The sequence below is a fragment of the Sinocyclocheilus anshuiensis genome, unplaced genomic scaffold (genome assembly GCF_001515605.1).
Source record: "Sinocyclocheilus anshuiensis isolate Anshui unplaced genomic scaffold, SAMN03320099.WGS_v1.1 scaffold434, whole genome shotgun sequence".
In the NCBI taxonomy this organism is placed as follows: Eukaryota; Metazoa; Chordata; class Actinopteri; order Cypriniformes; family Cyprinidae; genus Sinocyclocheilus; species Sinocyclocheilus anshuiensis.
In genome coordinates this window covers 681,405-697,125 of record NW_015544145.1, presented here as the reverse complement: position 1 = coordinate 697,125, position 15,721 = coordinate 681,405, and the positions used below count along the sequence as shown (strand labels likewise).

The 15,721-nt window shown below is 38.0% G+C and overlaps 1 protein-coding gene across 1 annotated transcript in view; it reads left to right on the top strand.

The window, feature by feature from the left end:
* Positions 1-15,721, top strand: part of LOC107695144 (nucleosome-remodeling factor subunit BPTF-like) — a 47,001-nt gene that overhangs the window by 4,873 nt on the left and 26,407 nt on the right. The window contains exons 3-12 of the mRNA XM_016494958.1: positions 5,652-5,872; positions 8,583-8,792; positions 10,145-10,324; positions 10,811-10,996; positions 11,086-11,234; positions 12,971-13,302; positions 13,410-13,541; positions 14,791-14,920; positions 15,033-15,168; positions 15,266-15,553. Coding sequence (XP_016350444.1) covers positions 5,652-5,872; positions 8,583-8,792; positions 10,145-10,324; positions 10,811-10,996; positions 11,086-11,234; positions 12,971-13,302; positions 13,410-13,541; positions 14,791-14,920; positions 15,033-15,168; positions 15,266-15,553 — 1,964 coding nt within the window. The remainder of the gene's footprint in view (positions 1-5,651; positions 5,873-8,582; positions 8,793-10,144; positions 10,325-10,810; positions 10,997-11,085; positions 11,235-12,970; positions 13,303-13,409; positions 13,542-14,790; positions 14,921-15,032; positions 15,169-15,265; positions 15,554-15,721) is intronic.

The window sequence follows — 15,721 nt, the reverse complement described above, 5'->3', positions numbered from 1 at the left end:
AGAGGGTTGATATATATATATATATATTTATATATTTCTCGCTCTACGCAAGTATATTGTTTGAATGTGGATAAAGTTGGCGATATGTATATATCCGACTTTATATAAAGAGCTGGGTGATAAATATAGTTGCATTTTGCGATGAAATAAGAAAAAATCAGGCAGATTTGCTATATAGTATATAATGCTTTATGTGAGTTTACTGTATTCATAGGGCTGGGTATCGTTCTATACTTTGAAAGCTGTGCGGACACGGCTGAGCGCGAGACGGAACGGAACGCGGAAAGTGAAGTATACCCGGGCCTTTATTGGCTCACTGACGTTGATGAGATTAACCCCTTAGGTATCGAAATTTGGTACCGAACGACGAGACGTTTTTCGATACTCGATGGTATCGAGGCAATTCGGTCGGTGCCTAAAAAGTATCGAACTCGATACCCAGCCCTATGTATTCATGCAAGTAAAGTTGGCGATAATATTCCTGAAGTCACATTTAAGCAGTTTCAATATAGACACATGAAATAAATGAGCACATAACATGATATTTTCTAAAGGTGTGGTCCTGTCGTTCACATGTTGACATCTTTGTGAAAGTTTTTGTAAGTATTGAAAACTTTTTTTATTATTTGCATTGTCATAGCTATTTATAAATAATTATATTTATAAATATTAACAATATTTTATTAAATTATTTTTCAACTTCGTATTAGTTACTTACGACATTTTATAGTGCTGCACCAAAATTATATTTTTTAGCAAAACACTGAAACCCAAATCGAAGTTTTTATTCAGAAACTGAAAGTGTAAATAACAGGTCATTGAACTCGCAGTGTTGTTCAGGGTATCATGTTCACATATGAGAATCCAGTTGTAGTTTTTCAGCAACAAGCTTCCATTTGAAATTTTACAAACAAATTTCACATATTGCTACTCCTGCATAATGTTTAGTCATGGTGAAGCATGTTTGCCTGTTTCCACAATGCGTGCATGAAATCCATCACCCTGTTTTTATGAGCATTTTGAAGAATCGCATCAGAAACGAGTGATAGAAACATCAAATTTCGAGAGGAAAAAAATCCTTTAATTCAAAAAAGTTTTTACACTCGCCTGAGGTGGTTTTTGACTTGTGCGAAAAAGATTTAATGCAAATAATGGGAGATAGAAACACATTTGCAGAATAAATTCTGATGTACATTGGGGAAAATAATTATTTGATCCCCTGCTGATTTTATAAGTTTGACCACTTACAAAAAAATTAAGGGTCTATAATTTTTATGGTAGGTTTATTTTAACGGATAGAGACAGAATATCAACCAAAAAAATCCAGAAAAAAACACATTATATAAAGGTTATAAATTGACTTGCATTTCAGTAAGTAAAATAAGTATTTGATTCCCTACCAACCAGCACGAATTATGGCTCCCACAGATTGGTTACGTGCCCAAGTGGAACACAGATTAGTTCTGTCACTTTAAGAAATTACTCCTAATGTCAACTTGTTATGAGTATAAAAGAAACTTTTTGAGAAGGAGACAACTGTTGGTGTGAATATTCGGAAATGGAAGAAATACAAAATAACCATCAATCGCCCTCTGTCTGGTGCTCCATGCAAGATCTCGCCTTATGAGGAAAGGATGGTCATGATAAAGGTGAGGGATCAGCCCCGAACTACACAGGAGGAGCTTGTTAATGATCTTAAGGCAGTTGGGACAACAGTCGCCAAGCAAACCATTGGTAACACACTACATTGCAATGAGTTGAAATCATGCAGTGCCCGCAAGGTCCCCCTGCTCAAGAAGGCACATGTACAGGCCTGTCTGAACATCTAAATGATTCAGAGAAGGCTTGGGAGAAGGTGCTGTTGTCACATGAGAACAAAATTGAACTCTTTGGCATCAACTCGACTTGCTGTGTTTGGAGTGAGAGAAATGCTGACTATGACCCCAAGAACACCATCCCTACAGTCAAGCGTGGAGGTGGAAACATTATGCTTTGGGGCTGTTTTTCTGCTAAGGGTACAGGACGACTTCAGATGGGTCATGGATGATGGGTCTTCCAGCATGACAATGACCCAAAATACCGCCAAGGCAACAAAGGAGTGGCTCAAAAAGAAGCACATTAAGGTCATGGAGTGGCCTAGCCAGTCCCCAGACCTTAATTCTATAGAAAATGTGTGGAGTGAGCTGAAACTTTGAGTTGCCAAGAAACCTTAAGGATTTAGAGAGAATCTTTAAAGAGGAGTGGAACAAAATCCCTCCTGAGATGTGTGCAAACCTGGTGACCAACTACAAGACACGTCTTACCTCTGTGCTTGCCAACAAGAGTTTCTCCACCAAGTTTTGCTTGGGGATCAAATACTTATTTGAGTCACTGAAATGCAAATCAATTTATAACCTTTGTACAGTGGTTTTTTTCTGGATTTTTTTGCTTGATATTCTCTCTATCTGTTAAAATAAACCTACCATAAACATTATAGACCCTTCATTTCTTTGTAAGTGGGCAAACTTACAAAATCAGTAGGGGATCAAATAATTATTTTCCACACTGTAGCAAACATTAAGACTGTTCACACTTGGCATCTTTTTTGAAGCTGCCTGCGTCTGTTTTACATTATAATCCTATGGAGTAAACCGTGTTTTCGAAGAAGTCCTGAGCACTCTTTTAAACTCTGAGCTTTTCTGCAGCTCAGAGCTTCTTTTCAAGTTGAAAAAAGTTAAACTTTTCTGAAAAAACGACTTGCGTCAAGCGCCTTTTTAACAGCTGACCAATGACAAGCGAGTAGCGAGACCTGTCGTTTCCTTAACAACAAGAAAAACAAGAGAAAATGGAGAAGGTGCCGGTAGATAGACTTATTGTACTAGTTTCCTTCCCCGTATAATGTCATGCACCCACAAACGTCGCTGTGAACCGAATTTCTCCTCCCCGTTAACATCAAAAAGCCAACGCAAGAGCCAACTTAAATCTTTCTCGACATTTCTGCACCACACAGCACTAGGCTACTGTTGCAGCTGTTGTTATAGCAACGAAAGACGCCCTCGGCTGCTATTTGTAACCAAAAGACTACCAGCTTTTTTTTTTACTAAAAAAGCGCCCATGTCAACTTTTTCTGTTCAAAAAAGATGCCAAGTGTGAACATAGCCTTAAAGGTGCACTAGGGCTGGGTTTTGACACACATTTCACGATTCGATTCAATTCTGATTCACAAGCTCGCGATTTGATTCGATTCAATTACCGATTCGATTCAATATCGATTATTTTGGATAAATATCAGGTACAGTAGGCCTACATGCCAAATTTTCTCAAGTAAAAAAAAATCTCTCAACTAACGTTGTAAAATATTAATGAGAGTCAGTTGGTACTACATTACTATAATATTGAAGGTTAAAATGGACTGATTTGTTAAAATTATACTTAATGAAGTTTTTAAGTTTTATGACAATTCATGTCGAAATCTGAGACTTAGTTTCATATTAAAAGTACCAAAGCACAATGCTTATTGCGATATATTGGAGGGAAAGTGCCCTTCAATGTTCCGTCCATTAACTGAAAACGATTTTTTACCCAGCCCTAAGGTGCACTAAGCGATTTTTGCCAAATGATGTTGATATTTGAAAGCACCAAAACAGACATGCCCATAGCCCAAACCTCGCCCCTATTTTGAAATCTCAGCCCTACATGTACGTACACAACCATGGCAACGACGATCGCGGAAACAAGTGAAGATGACCCGCATGAATATTCAAACAAAAGCCAACACGGATAAGTTGTGTGAAACGAAGCAAAATCAACATTACTCACCGATCAAGAAGAAAAAACAAGGCAACCTCGGCATCCGATTCGAGCCCTTGCCGCTCCTTGAGTTCTCTCCACCGCTTGAAACCTGCGCTTGATATTCACGCGATTCTTACCTCTTGCCTGATCGTAGCCCTTCTTTTTAATGTTTTGTTTCTCTGATATTTCCCTCTCTTTGTTATCTGCCATCTCTCTCTATCTATAGTTGATCTGCTAATATCTGCCCTGTGCACTCAAATTGAGCGCTCTCTTCTCTCTATCATTACAAGACACACCCACTTACTGCTGATTGGCTACAAGTGCGTTTTGGGACTCGGTCCGACGCTGTGGTCAAAAGCATTTTTCAAATATTGCTTAGTGCACCTTTAAAGGGGTCATATGATGCGATTTATGTTTTTCTTTTTCTTTAGTGTGTTATGTAGCTATTTGTGCATGTATAAGATCTGCAGAGTTACAAAGCTCAAAGTCTCCCACAAAAGAATTTATTCTGTCTAAAAGAGAAGACTGGTCCAGACCGGGCTAAAACACCTCATTCAAACACGCCCCCACATGTCTATGTCACGATGTGGAAATATTTGCGTAATACCGCCCAAATGTTCTTGCAAAGAAAGAAGGCGTGGTTTCAGGAACCGCAGTAGTGTTGATGCAGCCATGTCAGGGAGACGCTGTGTGTTTCTGTGCGAAAGCAAAAGCACTTTATTTGGCCTTCCGAAAGTATATGCAAAGAGGAATCATTGGTTAAGATTTATTTACAACAGAACAGCACAACCCAGATGTTCGAATTTGTGCAACGCATTTTATGGATGACAGTTTTGTGAACCTAGGAGAGTAGCCTACAAGGCTGGCTGTGCAAAGGCTATTTCTAAAAAAAAAATGGGTCAATTCCGACTTTGCTATGACTGCAATCTGGCGCTTATTCGGAATCAGCTACTGTAAGTATGTTTTCTTAATAGATTAAATATTTGCTATTGACTGTTCAAATGCGGAGTTTTGCACCGTGTAGAGTATCGCGTCGTGTGTGTGTGTGCGTGAGGGAGAGACAGGGTCACATCACAGTGGAGTCAGCTTTCTTAATCGCGGCTTGTGTACTGCAAATACATACGAGCATCATCACTGTGTCTGTCACGCGACTCTGTTCCCCTTTCAGGCTTGAACTGATGGTAAATCTAAGGACATTATGTACTGTCTTCACATTTATGTTGAAAGCTGAAGCTCGCGATTATGGAAAGGGGAGTTACATTTGCACTGGGTCAGCTGGCCAATCAGAGCAGAATCTGTGCTTGTCGGAAGGAGGGACTTTGTAGAAAACTACAAGAGAGGCGGGGCATAGAGGAACTACAATAATATACAGTATTTGAAAAATAATGTGTTTTTTGAACATTAAAGCATGTCAACATATTCTGTTACACCAAATAACACAAAATAATGATCTTTAAAATAGCATCATATGACCCCTTTAAGTCCCACTTGCCCAGTCGTAACAAATTGCAGTCCTGCCTCCATTTTTTTGTGCTTGCCTTGTTTTATTTACTGTCGGTTACTAAGTTAGGATTGGTTTTTTTTTTTTTTTGTGAACTTTGAAAAGATTAGTTTCGCTTTTGGATAGAAACCCAGCTACTGGCATGGTTTAAAATGCATCATCGGAAAAAAGTAGTTTCAGTCAATGATTTGGTGCTCCAACCTATTTCAGGGAAAGCCAAAATAGAAAAGTTTTTTTTGTTGTTGCTATTTGTGGTTGTCAAAATTTGAATGCATCACTTACTTTTCACACTAGGTTTTCTAAACATGAAAATACGGTTTAAAGTCTATCGAGTGCCTGTATTGAATGTACGTAACCTGTGCGTTTTCATCCGTTTCAGAGAGGAAGATGGTGAGGATGAAAACAAGGAGACCTGGTACTACAGCACTAAAGTCCAGCTGGCCGGGATGTTGGAGCTTCTGGATAAAGACTACTGGGAGAATGACCTCTGCTCTGTGCTGGAGGAGATGAGAGAGGAGATTCACTCTCACATGGACATTACCGAGGAGCTCACTAACAAGGCCCGGGGGAATAACAAGGCATACCTCACCGTTGCCAATGGTAAGAGAGTACTCAAATCATATAGCTCATTTTTTATTGCCATCTTGGAAATGCACATTCCAAGATGGTAAAAAAAAAGTTGCCTGCACATTCAACTTGACAGTCGCTAAGTGTTGTTTGTTTGATTTTTCCATCAAATATATTGCAATTTTTCTTTTTCTTTTTTCAAATGCTAACTTTAGATTTATTTTTACTCTCAATAAAATGCATTGTTTTTTTTGTTTGTTTTTTAATTTGTCAGTTTTTTTCTAAAACTGTTTGCAAGTATGAGATCAAGTTTATTGCTTCTAATTTTATTTATTAAAAAATACATGCTGATATCCTGTACTTGTTTATTACTGGTTTAAATTTATGTGTGCAGGCCCCCTTTTTTTTGAGGATCATGAATATTAGCTGTTGTTTTAATGAGACCAGTGGTGACCACTGAACGTTATGTTCGTCATTGTCTCATTTCTGAGTTGCTATGTTTTTAAGCAGATGTCTGATCATTCCTAATGTCTGACTAACTGAAGAACGTATTTATGGACACACAGGTTGTCTGAATCAACAATCTTTTTAGCAACCCACACTCATTTTCTCCCGTTTTAAATAGTACACGACACTGCTGACTCTGCTGGTCTCTTGTCTGCTCTGTGGAAGTTAAAGGGGTCATATGATGCTATTTTAAAGATCATTATTGTGTGTATTTGATGTAACAGAATCTGTTGACATGCTTTAATGGTCAAAAAACACATTATTTTTCAAATACTGTATATTATTGTAGGTCCTCTATGCCCCGCCTCTCTCAAACACGTCGTTTTCAACAAAGCCCCCTCCTTCACACGACGCGTTACTCTGCGCTGCGCAAAACTCCGCATTTGAACAGTCAATAGCAAATACTTCAGCTAATAACAAAACATACTTGCAGTCGCTGATCAGAAGCGCCAGATTGTCATAGCAAAGTCGGAATTTACCCTTTTTTTTATTTTTATTTTTTTATTTTTTTTTAGAAATAGCCTTTGTGCACAGCCAGCCTTGTACTCTTCTAGGTTCAAAAAACTGTCGTCCATAAAATGCGTTGCACAAACAAAACAACCGCATAGCCGCTCTTTAGTGTAGATGCATGTTGATTTTATCAGACGTTGCCGCGATTATAAATGAGAGTGACTCCTGGTTAACGTATTAAAAGGGGTCGTATTTAGCCACTATTTAGTGTGGTATTTTTTGACAATATTCACTCATCATGACAGTAAAATAGGGCATTCTAAGTCAATATACTGCAGTATTTCCTCTCTCAGTCAGTAGAAAATATGGTTAACACCCGGTCATGCATGAAAAAAAAATACCGTCATGTACCGTGAAACCGGTATAATTTTGAAAAATACCGTGATATAAATTTTTGGTCATACCGCCAAGCACTAATATGACCCCTGTAAGACTTCAGCGTTCTTGCATGGAAATGACAGCAGTTAATTTCCAAACGTATGTGGGCATTTTTATTTATTAAAAGTATTTAAGACAATCCTAAACTGTTATATGTAATAACATATAACATATTTAACATATAACAGGTTAGGATATTAAGACTAAGGCCAGCGTTAATAAATACACTCAGAAAATTCTCAGTGAAGGTAATTTAATTCAAATTACGTGTAATTAAATTAAGCCTTTTCAATAAACATTATTTATTTCAATTGACTTGTTGTGGAACAAATTACCATTTGTTAACCATTTAGTAACCTGCTCTATGTGAACTTTTGGTGAAGTATTTTTTATTATATTTTACTACTTTTTTATATTATTTTCAATACTTATTTAATTTTAGTATTAAAATATTACTGTATTGCATTACTAGATAACAAAATTACACTTTTTCTTGTAAATAGCAGTAAGTACTAAATGAAATAAGCAATATAAAAGGATAATGTTACATAAAAAAAAGCGTTATTTTCCAGTGTGTCTGTATCTGGATTTTTATACATCCAGTTATGGTAAATGAAAAGTATTTATGTAGTCCCGTTGCAAATAAGGACTTCCATTTCACAGATTTAACATGCAGTGAAGTTGTCAAAAAGAAAATGTAAAGAATTGTTGTATTACCTTATTTTATTGAACTATGTTAAGATGCAAACTAGGCTTGCCGCGATAGACGGTGCTGATTTGTCACACGTCGATTAACCGGTGGGAAAATTTCCTCACCGTCACAACCCTAATGCAAACCATGTTGCAAAACTCCATCCATAGTATACAGTGACTATATCTGACTCAATATGGTTGTCGTGTAAATCACTGTAAGGTGTCTTTCCGCTCAGCTATTTTTAGCAGTGCAAAAGCAGCTCCACCTGCACTAGAGTGAGATTCATCTTGTAGAGGCTTTGTGGGAAAGTATTTATCAAGCTGCAGATGTTTCATGCATTCGTTTTGTTTCCTGCATGCAAACTTTGATTCATGTGCTATTTTGAAATGCTAACTCGAGGCAAGCAAGTCGTTATTTTAAAACTACATAACTTGTTAGAAACTGCATTTCAGAGAGAAAAAGGAATAGTTTACCCAAAAATGAAAATGTTGTCATCATTTACTCCTCAAGTTATTTTAAACCTGTACGAGTTTCCCTGTAAGCAATTTAACATGTATAAATAGGAAGCAGGAATGTTTTGTTTAGAGAAACATGTTGGACAGCTGTTGTGCTGTTTCAGTATCTTGAGAGTATTCTTCTGTCCATTTCCTCCAGATGTGATCCTGGACCGTCTGAAGACCAAGCAGGAAGCGGAGCTTGAGGAGGTGAAGCGACGGGCGGCAGAGGAGGCCGAGAGGGCCAGACTGGAATCCAAATCTGTGGCTGGTGAACCAGCTGCGGCCGATCAGATGAACTCGAACGGATCATGTCCACAACAAGACTCCAGTAACGGAAATGCAACGAATGAGCAAACTTCTGCAGATGGTGAGAGAGATTCCTGTGACTCATGATATTTCATGTGATTCAGGGTCTGTTTAATTCAAATTGTGTGTATTTTATTTATTTATTTTTTTTGACTGGTTTGTGGTGTTCATACATCATCTTCAGTATATTGCTGAAATGTTGAAATGACATATTTAGCATGTGTTTTAATGATGTTTATCATTTCTACAGGATGTAAATCATAGAAAACCTAGATATATCAGGAAATTTTTAAATAGTTTTTCTGGCTTGAAAAAATCATGGGAATTTCTATAATTAATTTACATTTGTCTAGTTTTACTTTGAAATATTTTTTTTCCCATAAAATATTACAGTGTGACCCTTCTGTAGAGCTTTTTTAAATTTGCTTGCGAGCCGTAGTGGTCATTTTGTGAGTGAATTGTTCTTTTGAATCGGTTCTTTTGATGAATTGTTCAAGCTGGTGATTCATTAGTGAATCGGTCTGAAGCAATTTTTTTAAATACTTACATCACCACCCATTCAAAAGTTTGTGGTCAGTATGTTTTTTTTTAAATAAAGAAATTACTACTTTTTTCAGCAAGGATGCATTCAATTGATCAAAAGTGACAAAACAACATGCACTATATTACAGAAGATTTGTTTCAAATAAATGCTGTTCCTTTGAATTTTCTATTCAATATTTCCATTCAAGAATCCTGAACATTTTTTTATTGTTTCCACAATAATATTAAGCAGCACAACTGATTTCAACACTGATGATAATAATAGGAAATGTTTCTTGAGAAAATCAGCATATTAGAATGATTTCTGAAGGATCATGTGACACTGAAGACTGGCGCAATGATGATGAAAATTCAGCTTTGTATCAGGAATAAATGACATTTTAAAATGTATTTGTTCAGAAAACCATAATTTTAATTTGTAAAAATATTTCACAATATTACAGTTTTTAATGTATTTTTAATCAAATAAATGCAGCCGTAGTAAGCATAAGAGACTCATAAGAGAATCTTACCAACTCCATACTTTTGAATAGTAGTGTGTCTATTGCCTGCTAATCACAATTGACTGGACAGGCCAGTCAATTCAAAATGTATCTGAATTCACTCTTTTTAAGAGCATTTCAGCTTTTTATTTGCAAATGTGATGCTTAGAAATCAGTGCAATGCTTTCCAGACCATGCACTCTTTCACAGACGTTTCACAGAAGTTTTTCTTCGACATTATTTGAATACTTGTAGTGTGTGGTAATCTTGACTCTTCTCAAACGCAGCTACAATCCTCATCATTTGCATTTGAAACGACAACCAAATCATTGCATCTCTCATCTGTTAGTGTTAAAACACTAAAGACATCGGTCCATTGATATTTCAGCCTCAGTCTCAGCTGTCCCGACTGTTGAGGTGGGCAGCACTAATGTTCCTGAGCTCACTGCACCCAGCTCAGCCATACCGACTAAATCTGACTCCCAGGATCCCACGGGAAATGCTGTGACATCGTCTTCCAGTGGTGAGGAGAAAGAGGAAGGGACTGAAGGGATGAAAGAGTTGGCAGGTACAGCAACCGCATTTCTCAATGTTTAGGCTTTTACATTAAGACAGGCCTAACTAGTTAGCTGCAGTTAATTTTCAAGCTAAGAACAGATCTGCTGTTTTCTTGTACTGAAACAAAGACCCTCCTGGCACTAGAGTCCATCCACTCTTCCCAGAAACCTTTGTTTAATAGTGCCATCTATAGAGCAGCACTGGATCTTTGCCATCATCTTGGGTATATCGCGTTTACGGAGAGTGTATAGCCCGTCTGGATTGTTTTGAATTAGATTTACCAAAGTTTATACTGATGCATACTGCAGTGTTAATGCTGTGCTACAATATAATTTTGGCTGAGGTTGGAGTGTAATGCCTAGTGTACTGCTTGCTATTTTTTGGTTTCACCGTATGCAAAAAGTAATATGTGTATTATGCGAGTCTTCTACTCTCAACATAGTGTCACACATTACTAATGTATGTAATATATCTTCTGTCACTGTTTGTCCTTAAGCTAAGAGCTCGGAGTCTGCTAGCCACGGAGAAGGAGATTCTGTGCTAGAGACTGAACCTGCGCAGACGGCAGACGAGAACAGCTGCAGCAGTCATTTCTCCGTCTCTGAATGCCTGCGAGGTCCAGAAGAGCCTGACCTGGTGGACCGGTCCTCACAGTCTTCTCTCAACAGCCAAGACGATACAGGTGTCTATGCACACCCATAACAACGTTTTGCATCTGTTCATTTATAGATTTATGTATTTAGTATATATGTTAACCCTTTTCATCTTTAGGTGAGGGTAAAGCTAATGGAGATAGCGCAAAAACAGGATCTTCACGCATGATTACACGACTCCGAAACCCTGATAGCAAGCTAAGCCAACGCAAGGTCATGCAGGACAAAGATGGCAGCTCTCAAGATGGTAGCAGAGCACTTAAAGAGGTGGGACTATTGTCTTTCTTAAAGATCTTAAAGATATCATGAAAATCTGACTTTTCCAGGTTTTAAGTGCTATAATCAGGTCCCTGGTGCATCTACCAACCAAGGAAACGTGAAAAAGATTAACCCAGTAACTTTGTTTTGGTAAGCCTTTTTCTGCAAGCGTCCGAGAAAACGAGCGCGTCTGATTTTGCTCACCTAGTGATGTTGCAAAGGGATCTCATTATAATATTACCGCCCCTTAATCTGTAAATTTCCACCCACGGCTCTGTCATTTTGATTTCGCAAGCGACAGCGGTGTACCAGCTCTAATGCCATGGTAAAACTTTGAGCAAAACATGCTAATTGTTCTGTCTTTGGCTGCACAGACGAGCACAGAACACTATTTAGAGTCCCAGCCTCAGAGGAGACGAGAGAAGTGGATTTATTGATTTATTTACTGTATATTGCTGCTGCCACACAGATCTAAAATAAAAATGCGTTTCATTTCCCAGTTGTTTACCTTCACAGACATAACCGACTCACTGTTTTTGTAACTCGTGTGTTTTTAATGTAAACTTGTGTGTGAATGAGAACTTAGTTTAGTACTCACATGCTGTGACAGCCGCTTTCTGTCTGTGTGCTTCGGATGTGCACACAGAAAACCGTATATCAGAAGTTTAAACTCATATGGTTTAAAATGCATGATTTCAGCGCGATAAACATGATAATCAGAACCAAAACAGATGTTTTTTTAGCACGTACGAGCTGTAATGGCGCAGCTCTATTCTGGAAAAGGGGGCGGGAGCAGCAGCTCATTTGCATTTAAAGAGACCGGCACGAAAAACAGCGTGTTTCTGCTTTCACTCAAAATAGGCATTTCAAAATGTTATAATAAATGATCTGTGGGGTATTTTGAGCTGAAACTTTACAGACACATTCTGGGGACACCAGAGACTTGTATTACATATTGTAAAAAGGGGCATAATATGTCTCCTTTAAAAATGAAACCCAAAAATGAAAATTCTGTCATTAATTACTCACCCTCATGTCGTTCCAAACCCGTCAGACCTTTATTTTTTTGATGAAATCTGAGAGCTTTCTGACCCTGCATAGACAGCAGTGCAACTACACGATCAAGGCCCAGAAAGGTAGTAAAGACATTGTTAAAATAATCCATGTGACGTCAGTGGTGCAACCATAATTTTATGAAACTACAAGAATACTTTTTGTGCTCAAAGAAAACCAAAATAACGACTTAATTCAACAATTTCTTCTCTTCTGTGTCAGACCTCAACGCGTGTTCAAGACCGTACCAGTTCTCGTAGCTTCATAAAATTACGGTTGAACCACTGATGTTACATGGATTATTTTAACAGTGTCTTTACTACCTTTCTGGGCCTTGATCGTGTAGTTGCACTGCTGTCTATGCAGGGTCAGAGAGCTCTCGGATTTCATCAAAAATATCTTAATTTGTGTTTCAATTTGGAACGACATGAGGGTGAGTAATTAATGACAGAATTGTCATTTTTGGGTGAACTATCCCTTTAATGGAAACCAACAATAACTTGTAAAGAGGTTATTGATGTTTTGATGGTCATTAGTGGTGTTTATTAAGGCATGAATTAATATTACTGTTGTTCATATTAATCAATAGGTACCAGAGGTCTTCAGCATAAAAAGTTACAAAGGTGCTATGAAATATATTACACTGTAAAATTATGCTTGTATTTCTGTAAATCATGTGAATTTTATTTCAGACTCCTCCACTATCATCCTTCGGCTCCTTTAAGAGAGACTCAAACAAGAGCAGTGGCTTTTTCAAACTGGGCCAAGAGGGCAAATTTCGCGTCTACCACAACCAGTACAGCACTAACACACTTGCACTGAACAAGCACCAACACCGTGAGGACCATGACAAACGCAGACACCTCTCCCACAAGTTCTGCATGACCCCTGCTGGTGAGTTCAAGTGGAACGGATCGCTGTACGGCTCCAAAGCCCTGACTGTGTCCACGCTGAGACTAACCATCATCCAGCTGGAGAACAATGTCCCTGCTCCGTTTTTGCATCCCAACTGGGCGTCACACAGGTAAAAGTCTCACAAGTGCCAGTAGGACTTGTATTTATTTGAAATGTGTAGCGGTTTCTGGAAGCAGCATTTAACAGTGTCATCCTGTAACCTTTCTATTGCTGTAGGTCAAACTGGATAAAGGCTGTCCAGATGTGCAGCAAGGCGAGAGAGTTTGCTTTAGCGTTGGCCATTCTGGAGTGTGCAATCAAACCAGTGGTCATGCTCCCTATGTGGAAGGATTCTCTGGGTCACACAAGGTCAGTTTAAATAAATGCGGATATTAAAACAGCCATCCGCAATCTTTTGATGCTTCGAAAAAAGCCATGCAATGAAGTTGAATGGAGTATAAATGTATGCAAATGCAATATGATGACTACCAGTGGGAGTGAAGACAGTGAAGCTTACATGATCTGTTGCCTGTTGGATAGAAAATATAAAAAATATAGCTAGCAGTCAGTAGATTTGAAAGTTTCTTATAAAAGCAGCCATTACAAGTTCTCTAATAGTATAAAATGGTTGGTATAAATATAAAAAAGTGGGGAAAAAAAGCGTAAATTATATTTGAAGTTCATACAAACCGACGGTGCACTTTTTTGCACTTAAACACGTAAAATTTTTAACTTGATACATTTTTGTGTATTGCTTTATTGTATTTAAATGTTCAGTTATTTTTTTTATAAGAAAAAGTTATTAAACCTGTTATACTGTATTATGACCACTTTTTTGCAACTAAATTTCAATATCGTGATAATACCGTATACCGGGATAAAAGCATTAGCAATTAATCACAGCATGAAAATTTGATACCGGCATATCCCTAACAGATATATAGATGAGCAGTTTAAAGTGTGTACGTGATTTAAATTTAAACTGAGTTTGAAATCATCTGAGCGTGGTCAAGAGAATTCAGTGTATGTCTCTGGGATTTTTTTGAGATCTAAAGCTAGATAAAAAATAAAGCTGAATAAATCAGAATAGTCTAAGAATTGTGCCGAGTTTGGTGGATTGCAAGTTTTATGAGTTATTATAGTTAGGGGTTTTCACTACAAGTCTGTGGGATCTTGGCCTTGTTTGATATTCTGCTAAGGAAAAAATGTCAGATCAGTAAGAAAGTCATAATAACCCAAGTCATGTCTGGGCTGTGTTTGGTGGATGTAGCTTGAAAGCTTTAGAAGGATTTGCAGTCAGAAAGAGCTTAGGGATTTTGTAAAAAAAAAAGAAACCCACAGCCACATTTTTATAATAGCAGTATGTTGGCTTTGTCAAGCTGATATAATTGTCATGTGCAGTTTATTGTCAGGGAAGTTAAATGCTTATTTGCATGTATGGGTAACAATACATTAATCCAGCACTATCTTTCTGCTCATTGTTGCTTCTAAACACAAAAGCATCCTTGTGTGTACTTGAACAAATTCTGTGCTGGGGGCTTTACGAAAATGTACAGTGAGTCACCTTTATGTCCCAGTTTTGGTGAGCTTTCTTTTTTTGTGCTTCATCTTTCCGCAGGCTTCATCGCATGACCTCTGTGGAGCGGGAAGAGAAGGAGAAGGTGAAAAAGAGAGAGAAAAAGCTAGAAGATGAAGAGACTATGCAGCAGGCCACATGGGTGAAGTACACTTTCCCCATCAAACACCAGGTATGTCTGAACACTTGGCAGCTGAGTGTTTCATTTGAACATTTTAGGAAATCACACCAGCTTCAGCCTTCATGCTGTAGGCTTTCAGTAACTGTTTAAACATCATCCGTAGGTGTGGAAGCAGAAGGGTGAGGAGTACAGAGTAACTGGGTATGGAGGCTGGAGCTGGGTGAGCAAGACGCACGTCCATCACTTTGTCCCAAAGCTACCTGGAAACACCAATGTCAATTACCGGAAAGCACTCGAGGGTATGTTGTTTGCTCATTTATAATACTAAAAAATGTGGTCTGGGACACAGAGAAGTCTTCTCTTGGCAGAAATTCTCTAATAAAAAATATTTTTTAGCAGCTAAAACTGGAATGGACAATAAGGCAGTTCTCCCAGAAACACCAAAACCTTTGGTTAAAACGGATGAAAATTTGTCTCAAAATGTGCCTGAAAAAGATAACATCCAGGACACGTCACTGGATTCTTCTGAAGAAAAGCTATCTGTGGAGAAAGATCATGTGTTAAAAGATGAAGAACAAAATGAAGAAAAAGAGATTGAAACGGTTGAAAAAATGTGTGATGAGAAAAATGAGTCTGTGGAAGAAATGGACACCAGCTCACCTAACTCTGCAAATGATGAAGCAGGTATTTGCAAGGTTGAATTTTCATTGTCCTTTTTCCTGTACCAAGAACAGAAGTTTATCAGAAATGGTACTTTAAAGGGGACTCAACCCTCTTTTTAGTTGTGATAGTGTCTGTCTAAATGACATTCACACTGGTGTTTTAGGAAGCCAAACAATTAAAATAGAATAA